This window comes from Pavona decussata, unplaced genomic scaffold (genome assembly GCF_977016875.1).
Source record: "Pavona decussata unplaced genomic scaffold, jaPavDecu1.1 SCAFFOLD_31, whole genome shotgun sequence".
Classification (NCBI taxonomy): Eukaryota; Metazoa; Cnidaria; class Anthozoa; order Scleractinia; family Agariciidae; genus Pavona; species Pavona decussata.
The window spans coordinates 188524-202018 of NW_028145454.1; the positions used below are offsets into that span (position 1 = coordinate 188524).

The 13495-nt window shown below is 36.4% G+C and overlaps 1 protein-coding gene across 1 annotated transcript; it reads right to left on the reverse strand.

Moving 5' to 3' along the window:
- Positions 1–1387: 1387 nt before the first annotated feature.
- LOC146484695 (uncharacterized) lies at positions 1388–9331 on the reverse strand. Its single transcript, XM_085104413.1, has 6 exons — positions 8923–9331; positions 5384–5449; positions 4881–4945; positions 3226–3297; positions 2872–3006; positions 1388–2086 (listed from the first exon to the last, which is right to left on the reverse strand). The coding sequence occupies exons 1-6, from the start codon at positions 9195–9197 to the stop codon at positions 1605–1607; spliced, it is 1095 nt and encodes a 364-aa protein (XP_084960539.1). The 5' UTR covers positions 9198–9331; the 3' UTR covers positions 1388–1604.
- Positions 9332–13495: the final 4164 nt, after the last annotated feature.

Consider the following 13495-nt stretch of genomic DNA (forward strand, 5'->3'; position numbering starts at 1 on the left):
ATGAAAAAATTGAAAAATGGCATAGATATCGTCTAATTAATTTTCCATTATTCTATTTCCACATGAAAAATAGGAAAATGTCACAAGAATTTTTTTTTTTTTTTCATTTTAATCGATCGACAGTACGGTGGATATTACTTAAACCAGGAACGGAAACCGGGAACGGGAACCGGGAACGGTGAACGGAGAACGGGGAACGGGGAACGGGGAACGGGGAACCAGGAACCGGAAACAGAGAACGGGGAACAGATGTCCGGGAACGAGTGTACAGCGGTAATCCCTATAAGAATTCAAAATATGCTCTTTAATGCAACTAAAATAGCGCCTTAAAGGTTTTAGTTAGATTTTTTGGCGCATATTCGGGGTTAAGTTTCATAACAGGAATTAACAGGATAAGTAATTTCTCCTTTTTCCGTTTTGGTTGGAAAAATCAAAAATTAGATTGGCCGAAGTGTGCACGGACCGTAACAGATAACTTTCCATGCTGAAACGCAGCATTAAAGGAGTCCAAAAGAGAATTGCCTAAAAGATCAAAGAAGGTGTCATAAAATTCTTTTGTGAAGCTGTCTTCACCTGGCGTTTTGTTGTTATGAAAATCTTTCACTGACAGAGATTTATTTAGTTCATCAATGCTTAATAGATTATGTTCCATGCAGCTCTTCATCTTCGTGTTTGGAAAGAGACGAGGTTTTCAAACTTTCTACAAAGCTCTGAAATTTTCCCAGTACAGCACTTTCTTGATGAGCCTTAATACTTGATTTGTAAAACCGAGTAAAAAAGCGTACAATTTCTTTATTTATCTGTCTGAAATCTGATGCAATTTCTTCCTCACTAATACTTAGTTGTGATTTTTTTTTTCATAGTTCTTTTTCTCAAGGTTGAAAAACCATTTCGTCCTTTCTCAATCCATCTGACTTTGCATCTGAAAATAGCTCCTCTACCTTTTTAGTTCGAAAGTTACCTATATTTTCATCGCGTTTTACTAGAAAAACAATGAAATCTTGCTAAATCTTTTAAAAAGCTTTTAGTGATATTTTTTTTCATTGCTAACGCGTATAATAACCAAATTTGTGGGCATGGTATAATGATTGCCATGGCCCTAAACCAATCAATTTACTCTAGTACGACTTAGACTAATTGTCAATCAGTTAATCGGTTATGTACGGAACTTAAGCAGCTTCAAAAAGATACCCTAAACCTCTTCGATGCTCTATCAATCCAAGAGTGTGGAGACTGGAGATTTTCTGAAATTAATCAACCTAATTACCCAGGATAGCTCTCTAGAAGATAACCGATGATAGGTGCATTACCGAAAGGAGCAGCTGGGTGCCCCTGAAAAGTATCAAGGACTTTAGAATATTTAATGAGTAAGTGAAGAAAGCAGACGTTTATCAATGATTGTACGTTATATTTATTATCACTACTTTTTTTATACACCAATATGGAGAGAAGCTTTGCTTGCTCACTAACCCATTCTAAGCGGCGCATATTATCTAGTTTCTTCTTTAGTGTACGGTAAATCACATTAGTTTATTAAATCACTGTAATTTTTTTCTTGCTGTAGCTCAGTGACAACCAATGTAAAAGGCGAGCTCTCTGACTCGTTACTTGGTGCAAACAGCGCATGTAAACTCGCGTCCGTTGACATATGGACCACATGGGAGTGAGCCACATATCCCTTCCACAGGGTACAGCAAGGCACCATCCTTGTTGGCTCCGCTACCAGCAACGTACTCTGGATCACCGTCAACACAGATGTAGTCACGTGATTTCTTGTGGTTGTAGGTTCCAGTCATCAGGTACCCATGATACTCCTCAGTCCAGCCAGATGGGCAGTCATTCCGTGCAGGCATCATCAGCATTGAACCACGTGACTTGGCGAAGCACGCAACGCAAGGTGCATCATGGTCACGGAGACTTTTCTTGAAAGGATCCCCATTGTACAGACCGACTTCATACTCTGTACCGTACACATATCCCATGCCCTGCACGCCGCTTTTATACTTGTCATACTTTGGATTGTTTGGAAGACAAAGGTAATTTACTCCACCACCGTAGTGGCTATAACTCTCACCACCTATTATACCTAACAACAGCAAGTAGAAAATTAGCATGAGTTAACACTGCAAAAAAAAACCACAAAAAGTGCTAGGTAACGAGATTATTTTGGGTCTTTGTTCGTCGCCAGAAACTGAATTTACATTTTTGTAAATAAACTCAAGTTATAGACCTTAATTATCTTACTTTCACACTGAGTGATTGTAATCCCAGCTACCGTTAATTGAGATTGTGCCTAGCAATCGGGGAATCCGCGACCAGTATGGATGCAGCAAGTTCCAGGGGCACTTACGAGCTTGGGAATACGTTAATTAGTTTGTGTGACGATAATTATAAAGATTTTGCTAGTTCTACTGATCTCGAGAGAAAATAAACAGTCTAATACCCCTTTCCTGACTTGCTCCTTCTCTGATTCCAAATTCCACGTATGTGCACGTGATTGTCCTCTTATTCAATTCTCACATTGGTTCATCATGAGCTCTTATTTGAGCCTTCATTGGTTTTGCTTTGCGAAACTTTGCACATTTTTACGCAAGTCACGTGTACATGCTTCGAGTTCTGATCAGTTTCTGGTTGGTTTATTGCTTATAAAGGTAAGTTTTGATTTCACAACATTCAAATGAAATCTGCTCTAAATTAAAAGTAGTAATATTTTTTCTCAATTTAACTCCTTGAAAGAAGATTCCAAAGTGATCTTGTTCATTTTCCGTTCGTAGTAAACATTTTCCCTGATACATTCGCCATAAAGCTTATTTTGTATACATTAAAATGCTTTTGAGTGAAATTAAAGAGATCGTAATATAATCCTTGTACCTTTGTAGACAATATCAGCTCCACTAGGGCATGTGGTCCTTCCCCAGCGCACATACTTGACCCCAGACTTCCCTGCTTGCCCTTTTTGCCCATGAGATCCTTTTTCTCCAGTCCTCCCGACAGCTCCTTGGTCTCCTTTAGGAACAGAAAGAAAAGTAAAAGACACTTGTTTAGTTCAAATCCATGCTGAAAAACAGCAATCCCCCTAGTTATCGCAAGTCCTAAGGTTAAGTAGGCTTGTAAACACCTAATTTTAATTTATCATTTGAAATGTTGATTCAAAGTTAACCCTTTGGTTAAGGGGATTACACACTTTTCATTATTAATTATTATAAGCAACAGTCCTTGTTATACCTTTTGGTCCTGTTTTTCCTGGGGGTCCAGGTGGTCCCATTTGTCCCATACCATGATATCGACCATCCCTCACTGAAATAAAATGAAGAACAAGTGCACATTGACAGACCTTTTTAAGTGTTAAACTGGCTTCTCTCTATTACATTTCTAAAGCTCTAAACGTATTTTCACGTAATTGTAATTGGTATCATAAACCAGACTCATTTTTCCACAAAATGCTTCCGAATACTGCTGATACACTTCAAAAGGTTACCTCTCATGGAGGCAGTTCCAACTATTATTGTTGTTATTATTTAGATTAGCCATTTAAGATTTTATTGTTGTAATACGCATTCGATCATATCTTTATTGTATGTTAGACTGCGCAATATAAGAAATAAACATTATTATCATCATCATCATCATCATCATCATCATCATCATCATCATCATCATCATCATCATCATCATCATCATCATCATCATCATCATCATCATCATCATCATCATTATTATTATTATTATTATTATTATTATTATTATTATTATTATTATTATGTGGATCACGCTATGATATGCAAAAGGGGCGGTTTTGTCATCCAACGCCATAATGAACTGAGGGATCTGGAGGCGGAAATGCTTCGCATGGTGTGTAATGGCGTAGAAACTGAACCAGTTTTGCAAGACATCACAGGAGAAGAGCTCAATAGGGGAGCCAACACCGCTTCTGATGCGCGGCTCGATATTGTGGCCAGGGGGTTCTGGGAGAGACAGAGGTCGGCTTTCTTTGACGTTAGAAATGCTGACTCCTACAGGGATATGGATCTTAACCAGATTTACAGGCAACATGAAACGGAAAAGAAGCGCCGGTATGCTAGCCGAATTTTAGAAGTGGAGCAATCCACATTCACGCCATTAGTTTATAGCACGACAGGTGGAATAGCGGTGGAATGCAAGCGATACCATAGTAGGCTGGCTGAGTTAGTTGCTACAAAGAAGGGCGAGAGCTATGCGACTACTATGTAATGGATCAGGGCAAGGGTGTCCTTTGCGTTGCTGAGATCAGCATTACTATGATTAAGAGGTTCGCGAGCTACAAGGAGGATCCATCTAGAATTGACGGACATTGACCTTGACATCGAGAAAGGACATGCAAACATTCGTTAAAAACATTGAGAACATAATTTTAGTTTTTAGTTTTTCTTATTTTTCTTGTTAGCCTTCCATTTGATGTTGGTTTTTATTCCTTTTTTTTAAGATTTTTAACTTTGTATATATGATTGATCTTTTTTTAATAAGAATAGCATAGTAACTATATCAAAAAAAATCGGCTTGAAAGTTGTCTCTTTTTCATCGAAATAAATTTTAAATAGTTTTTTAATAGTTCTTTTTTTCTACTTTTAACTTGTGAATAGCAATTTGCTTGAAATATGTTTAACTTAATAAAGAGTTCTCATTAAATATTACTATTATTATTATTATTATTATTATTATTATTATTATTATTATTATTATTATTATTATTTTAAATCAGTATTTTCTCAAGCTGATTCAGGCGAGTCACGTCACTAAGCAGTGACTAAGTAATCATTTCGTCCTTGGTGTTGTTTTGGCACTTAGTTAAAACAAAAGCTATTTTTTGAGACATGTATTTTACTACTTTTAAGTATACCAACCAAGAAGGTACGCCAAAAGCGACGAGTCACTTGATCGAGGTGGAACGTGCACCATGGCATCAAGTCTGCAGAGAGATCGAGAGTGGACAAATGTATTAGCCAATTAGAAACCTTTCACACTAAGATAAGGAACCAAACTGAGCAGCACATTTCTCTATTGTACGCTGCCAATCAGAATGTATACAAAGCCGTAAATTAAACCCTGAATTTTGACAGGACAACAAATTAACTATTAAGTAACAATTTATGACGACACTGTCTTTATAATGCTGCGAAGCATGGTTATAGCTTTAGAATGGTATGCTAAATGTGACCATTGATGAACAAATGAAATATAAGGACAAAATGTTTACACTAGGATGCTGCATTATAAATTTTTGAGGTTGCCGTTACAACACATCAGTTAAAATCAAACGAAAGATCAAACAAAAAAATAGATATAATTAAAAGCTCACACAGCAGAAAATTATGAGTCCTTTCAGAGCTATTAAGAATAAATATACCTTTTCATGAACTTTGTCTCCATTTCTTGAAATCGTTTTTCCATTGAGCTTGTAGTTTTGTTGTGTCTGTGACAAAAAGATACAACAGTTAGGGAACGGTCAAGCCTTAGAAGGCAGCCACCATTTATGGGACTGGGGGTTATGTTTTAGTTGTAATTCGTCATCCAGAGTTTTAACACAATTCGGCAAGATATATACGGCTTTAATGATTAAGTTTACGTTATAATTAGAGCTATTGTGTAGCTAGGTATGATAAAGTATATGTGAACCCACATAACATGACTTAGTAAAGTTTAAAGTGTCAGAACAGGCCGGCCAGACTGGTTATTCTTCAGACTAAAGGCACCATTTTAAAGAACTGGATCCGGTACTAGTCGTTCGAGCTCGTTTTCTTTATCACAAACATAAGAACATAAGAAGAACAAAGAAAGTGAGGAGGAAAAAGAAGAAGAAGAAGAAGAAGAAGAAGAAGAAGAAGAAGAAGAAGAAGAAGAAGAAGAAGAAGAAGAAGAAGAAGAAGAAGAAGAAAAAGAAGAAGAAGAAGAAGAAGATCGAAGAAGAAGAAGATCGAAGAAGAAGAAGAAGAAGAAGAAGAAGAAGAAGAAGAAGAAGAAGAAGAAGAAGAAGGAGAAGAAGGAGAAAAAGAAGAAGAAGAAGAAGAAGAAGAAGAAGAAGAAGGAGAAAAAGAAGAAGAAGAAGAAGAAGAAGAAGAAGAAGAAGAAGAAGAAGAAGAAGAAGAAGAAGAAGAAGAAGAAGAAAAAGAAGAAGAAGAAGAAGAAGAAGAAGAAGAAGAAGAAGAAGAAGAAGACAAAAAAAAGAAAACCAAAAGAGAGGAAGAAGACTGAGAAAGAAAAGAAAAAAAGAAGAAGTGGTCAAAAAGAAGGTGGGACCTTAGTTCAAGACGAAAAGCGAGAAAAAAAGGAAAGAAATCAAGAAAATAACAACAAGAAGACAAGGATAACTTAAGCAAAAGAAGAAGAGAGAGAAGGAACAGAAGAAGATGATGATGGTGATGAAGTAAAAAAAAAGAAGAAGAACCCAACAAGGAGAGGACGAAAAGAAGAAGGAGACGAACACGAAGAAGAAGAAGACAAAACGATGGAGACCTTAACTAGAAAAAAAGTGAGAAGGAAAAAGGAAGAAGAAGAGGAAGAAAACAACAAAGAAGAACTTAAGAATAGTAAGATGACTGAAGAAGAAGAAGAAGAAGAAGAAGAAGAAGAAGAAGAAGAAGAAGAAGAAGAAGAAGAAGAAGAAGAAGAAGAAGAAGAAGATTGAGAAAAAGGAAAAAGTGAATGAATGAATTTTAAAGATGAATTTTAAGTATAGCAAGACGAGTATACAAGGGGTAAAAGAAGAAGAAGTTAAATAAAAAGACAAAACTACCAAGAAAAAGACGAAGAGTTTAGACGAACAAGAAAAAGATAAAGAAGATAAAAGATCTAGAATGGGAACTTAAGAGGTTTTACAGAAGAAGAAGAAGACGAGCAAGAACAAATAAGGCAGACGAGGACGAAGAACAAGAAAAAGGGAAAATGAACAAAAACTTAAATAAAAAAAGACTTAGTGAAAAAGAAAGAAAAAAGTCAAGAACCTAAGAAGAAGGAAAAAATTGAGAACGAAAAAAGAAGAAGAAGAAAAAGGGGAATAGGAGGGGAAGCTAAGTAGAAAGAAAAAAAGAGAGAAAGAACAACAGAAGAAAACGAAAAAGGAAAAAGGCAGTTAAGCTAAGAAGAAGGAAAAAGTTGAGAAAGAAAGAAAGAAGTTGAAGAAGGGAAGCTGAGTATAACGAAAAGATTGGGAAAGAAAAAAGAAGAAGAAGAAAGAGGCAAAAATGAGGGGACGTCGCGAAGAAGGAAAAGATTGAGAAAGAAAAACGACGAAGAAGAAAAATGCAAAAAGGATGGCACGCTGAGAAAAAAGAAAAGATTGAGACAGAGAAATAGAAGAAGAAGAAAAATGGAAACGGGAGCTAAGAAGAAGGAAAAGGGTGGGACAGAAATGAAGAAGTCGAACTGGGAAAGCTAAGTACCACGAAAAGATTGACAAAGAAAAACGTAGAAGAAAGAAAAGGTAAAAAAGGGGGGGAAGCTGAGAAGAAGGAAAAGATTAAGAAGGAAGAAAGAAGAAGAAAAAGGTAAAAAGGAGGGGAACTGAGTACAAGGAAAAGAGTGAGACAGAAGGAAAAGAAGAAGAAGAAGAAGAAGAAGAAGAAGAAGAACAACAACAACAACAACAACAACAACAAGAAGAACAAGAAGAAGAACAAGAAGAAGAAGAAAGCAAAATGGAGGGGAAGCTGAGAAGATGAAAAAGAGCGATCAGAAAAAAAGAAGAAGAAGAAGGAAAAAAGGCAAAATGAAGGGAAAGCTGAGTACAAGGAAACGATTGAGAAACAAAAAAAGAAGAAGAAGATGAAGAAGAAAAAGAAGAAGAAGAAGAAGAAGAAGAAGAAGAAGAAGAAGAACAACAACAACAACAACAACAAGATGAAGAAGAAGAAGAAGAAGAAGAAGAAGAAGAAGAAGAAGAAGAAGAAGAAGAAGAAGAAGAAGAAGGCCAAAAAAAGGGGAAGCGAAAAAGAAGGAAAAGAGTGAGAAAGAAAGAAGAACAAGAAAAAAAAAAAGGAAAAAGGAGGGGCGGCTGAGTGGAAGGAAGAGAGTGAAAAGAAAAATTAAAAAAAAAAACTGAATGTAAACCTGAGTAGAAGAAGAAGAATGAAAGAGAAAAGAAGAAAAGAAGGAAAATATCATGAACAAGGAGCAAAATAAAGAAGCACTTAATAAAAATAAGAAAAGTGAAAAAAAAAGGGGAATAAAAAGAATGCAAAAAGGAGAAAAAGATAACACGGTTACAATGCCTAAGATCCTTCTCCTTCTTCGCGCTAAAAAGGAAACCTTGAAAGGATGATTCACTAAGTTGACATGGTAACATTCCATCCTTCAAAAAGTCTAGTTTGCTTATGACGTAGTTTTTTGGTTTATTCTTGCGCATATTTTACGATTATTTGTAGCAAAACGTGTCTTGTAATGACCTGTTCAAATACCTGAATTTTTGCATATTTTAGCCAAAGAAAAAAGAAGAACAAGTCCAGAAAACGGATTTGAGTCCGTTTCCAGAATTCAAATATTAAACTCTAAAATTTTCTTCATCTCTGGTGATATGATTTATGGAATTCACACATTCATAAGTTCAAAATGTTTTCTCATCATAACGAGTCTTTCATCTTGGGAATAAAATAGTAATCAATTTCTTTTATACTCCAAATTAAATAGACAAAAATCTCTCACAGTGCGGTTACTAACCGGAAACTCTGATCTAAATTTTCTGTACATAGCTCCGCAAATATTAGACAAAGTGATTCTCTTACATAGTGAAAAGGTTTAATTATGCTGACGAACGGCAGACTGAGTTCATCGCAAATTCTTCACTTCATTTCAAACTTCCTTTTTAAAAAAATATATCAATATATTCTGCATTCTTATATTAGTTTCAGTTAATTTGAAATTGCAAGACTATGGAAGCAACTGAGAGCATACCTTTCTTCCATGGCTTGCAGTCGTTTTTCCAACTCCGAAATATTTTTAACAGCTCTTCGTTCGCGATGCAGCAAGGACTCCTTTCCGGCTGCTTCAGCGCCATCAGCAGAGACTCGCTCGGAGTTTTGGACTTCTCCTCGACGTAATCCTTCGGGATTTTCATTCATGGCGGAGATATGAACGAGAGTGGCACAACACATCAGTAACACGGCAACAAAACGCACGCCGCCACGCGGAGTTACTGCTGGGGGAGATTTCATGGGCTTTCCGTACATCGTAGCGTTTTAAATTCAAAGGCAAGAGAATAACAACCTTCGTTCTGTATACCGAAGTAGGGTTGTGATGTAAAGTCGATATCGAGGGGCATAAGGCTGAGAGATGGGCGAGAATTTTTTCGTGTATAAGTGACGTAAGCATCCACCGGAACAGGAGACTGGCATGATAACTATCAAAACTAACAAACCGAAGTAGTAAGAAGCAATGGTTGAAATTTTCGTTTAGTTCGTTCTTTAAATATATATAAATAATATCGAATAGACTGTGTCTTTCTCAAATGCCGTATTAGAGATGATTCAAAGTTGAATGCCTGCAATCAACTTGAATCAATTAATGTTAGACCAAGTTTTTTTTGTCCACCATATTATTACAGATAGCGCGCAGCTCTTTAGAGTCGTTAGAATTTTTTTGGACCTGTATTGACAGCTCTATTGTTCCACGGTTAGGGTCCATTGTGTTTTTGTTTGTTCTTTAATTGTTCCCTGACCAATAATGTGAGGCGTTGCAAACGGTGTAGTATCACGTAGCTCTATTGTTTCTGTTGTTTGTCCATTGCTCCACTAAAACGCGTTCAATTATCGCAGCATTAACCGCTTCGTTATTGAATTATCAGACCACCAGCAAATTCCGTTCTATAGTCATTAGTGAGCTTAACAGTCGAGAGCAACTGACAGACGGATGGTAAACTGACTATTCTTAAAACTTTGTTTACTCATATAGTTATTATCACAGTCGTCCGCAAAGCACTTTGATACTAATACCAGGTGAAGGCATAATTATTAATAATGTTACTGAACTGCTTCAAATAAATTGAACCACACGACACTCACCAATAAACTGTTTTGCTGACATAATAACCTGATTATTTTGAGGAAATTCTTCAAGATTACTGGATCTTTATCGTATCTAGATTCATTTGCTCTCACAAATAACCGCAGTGTTAATCTTTATTGCAGATGGTAAAGAATAATCCATTGGCCATTGGTTACTTTTCTCTTCCCTAATCTTGACTTCTTTCTTTTCACAAATATCTAGCGCGTTTCTTGGTTTTTTTTTTTTTCTTCTGAATATTGAAATTTCACTAAAATGTGAATCTGAATTATTCTTTCACATTAAAAAGAATCGCCTTTTTGCCCCTGTGTTTACTTTTGACTGCGCATGACAGGAAGCTTGCTTTTACTATAAGTGCTCTAAAAGTAAACAGTCTAACTGAGAAAGTAAATCTTTGTTCATGTACTGTATTTCTACTGAGATAACTTGTTAATTTTGCCAAAATAGTATGACAACAAATGACTGGTCGTTTGCGCATGAGCAGTAAGAACTCCATCTTTACTGACGTGTCCGTTTTGTGGCTTTGGCGTCTCTTTGATCGTTCAGCTCCAACTTTTAAAAAGAAAACACGAATTATTGTATAACAAGCTGTTAGGCTGTTGACCTTAGGAATCCGAATTAAATTGTGAAAAAGCTAGTGTTTTCTTTAACCGCATATAGCCTAAAGCCTCGCAACAGCGAAGTGTGAAAGAAAGCGAGCTAGCCTTTACTCGATAGCAATAGCTGCGTCTGAAGTGTATTTGAATAATAATGAATGAAATAAAAATTTTTTCTAGGGTTTTAACCAAATAATCCGAACATATGAAACAGCCTTGGCTTAGGCAAATTTATTTACCGACCGAAGAATGAGGAGACGTTCGGTAAGTTTCAACTAGCTGGTTTACTAATTTTGCTCAATGTTCTCGTTCATTGCCTTTGAACAAATAAACACGGCCATATCAAAAAAGTCGGCTGGATTTGTTGAGCCAACTCTCTAATGAATTTCAAAAAGAGTGGCTACAGTAACGAAACGGTTGCAGCTAAAATTCTACACTGAATTAAACACAGCTATGAAAATAGTCGGTACTCAGTTTATTAAGTAAAAATTGAGTGAAATTAAATGCGCATATCACAATTGAGTAAGATAAGGAAGTAGTTATATATTGAAAAAAGCAGAAACGTCATGAAGATTTATTTCTCCGATGCAGGGAAAAGAGTTTTCGCGAAATAATTAGTTATCTGCATTAGTCTAGAAAAATAATGAGGTACACTGATGGCACGGAACGAGGGAAGGTTTACAGCCGGAGTTTAACGAGAGGTTGAATTCAGTCTTAAATCAAGTTTGTATCATGCAGAATAAACGGAGAATTACCAAATGAAGATTAACTGACTCCGGCTAAGGTAGTTGGGCTAACGTAAGTCAGTTGAGAACGGTAGCGCACTCTCACCAATGTGACCAGACTGAGTGAACTCGATCGATTCAGCTTCATACGCGGAGTTAGGGTGATTTTTCTTGTTTTGAGAACACGGTTTGAGTGCAGTTAAAGAAGGTTATTAGAGACTGCAATCTCAACTGGTGATCGCAGTGGGATGGGGAGGGAATTCTGATAATATGCGTTTATATCACGGTTCAACAACAGAGGCTAATAAGATGGTTACCTGGCGTCCTATTAATGAAGGCTAACTGCAACTGATTAGCGCGAAAGTAAAATACTGCGAGCTGGAAAAACGAGAATTAAGGGTGCCAGTCTCGTCGCTTTATTATTCACTCGCATCGCAATTTATTTCGCGCCGCTGTGAACTATATTTGAACGCCTAGATCTGGCTAAAAACTGACTGAAAAATTGTAAACGGAAATTTGTTACCTCTCCCTTTTTTGAAGAAACCATCTAAACGAAATTTATGATGCCGGACCGATTTATTCGAATGTACATACTAACGAGGACCGAGATACTGAATGTCCGAATGCCCAAACGTTTCAAAGCTGGTTGTATTCTCCTATTATCTCTTCTAGAAAACACACCACACTAAAACTACTATTGAAACGACCAATATTAGCTGCTTTTCGTATCAGATATTGAAATTCCTTTTGCGAATCATAAATGCAATTTTTCGGCCAAACAATTATAAATTAGAACAAACGTGTCAAATATATTTGAACATTAATTCTCAATTCTCTTCATAAGCTTTCCTTGAGCTAGGCAGGATTTTTTGAAGTTTGAGAGAGAAAGGTTTTCAAAAGATACAATTTTCTCCCGAAAATCGAGCCACACAGCATGGCCGTGAAAGAAATGGCTATTTAGTTAACCGTAAATTGCTGTAAATTGTAGTTCCGCGGCAATACTTTTATCAGTTTATTACGTTATTTTTGCCTTTAAAACTGCAAAGAAACCCTTTTAGTATTCTATTAACAGTAACATCAAGAATTTCAATATTTTTCGGTTCCTGCCCTTGAGAACTGTCGCCCTTCTCAGCGAATGCTGGAAAATATTCATGGAAATTGTTATCAAGGAAGGAAGATTTAGTTGTAAAATTTACATGATAGAAATCCGTTTTAGAAATTTTATTCTAATAACTATTAACCATTTTAAAAGGTAAGAAGTGGAGCAAATCAGATGTCCAAATTTCGGTATAAAAACTGAAAGATAGCGTGCCAGTACGTTGGGAATTGATCAGGCACGGATTCAAAGCGTTCTTATCACATCCTGCTAGAATCAATGTTTGGTGTCTTAGTTTCAAACTAATGTTCCAGCATTTGAAAGGCAAGTATATGCATGTACAAAATCACAAAAAAAAAAAAATTACAAGAAACACAGCCGAAAGCAAACTCTTACTGAACATTGCGAATTGAAATAGATCATGAAAATCCGGAAATCTGTTATCAATCACACACCATCGAGTAATCATGAGGCATCCCTAATCTAGTTTAAATACTATTGGTATTTCTACATTTCTGTCATGGCTATTGTTTAATTCGTCCTGATTCGGCTTCATCGGTGACCGATGTTTGCCGGTTTTTAACGAGAGATATGCCGGGTTCAAGCTTTAGTGTACTGTAAGTACATTTTCATAAGCAACGTTATACTAAAATAATAAAAATAAATAAAGTTATTATAACAAAATTACTTACCTTCAAGATCTTCCGTTTTCATCTTGTTTGGAAAATTTATAGCTGTTTCGAGCCCCTGTTGCTGCTTGCTCAGAACACAACTGAATTTGGCCGAATCCTGAGAAGCGGATGAAGCGGGCTGATTGTCACCGAAATTGTTTCCTTGGAAAGACTCAGTTTTAGTTCGCTCCTAATATGTCTGTTGTTCTTGTTTACTGAGCTAGAGAAATAAACCCGATCTCGAGGAAAAATCCCACATGTTACATATAAAAGGAGTATTAAGTCTTCTAAACCGCCACACACGATCAGAAAATTGTTTCCTTGATGGTACCCCTTCTCCGGATTAATCATTCAGCCTTATGAAATCGAAACAACACA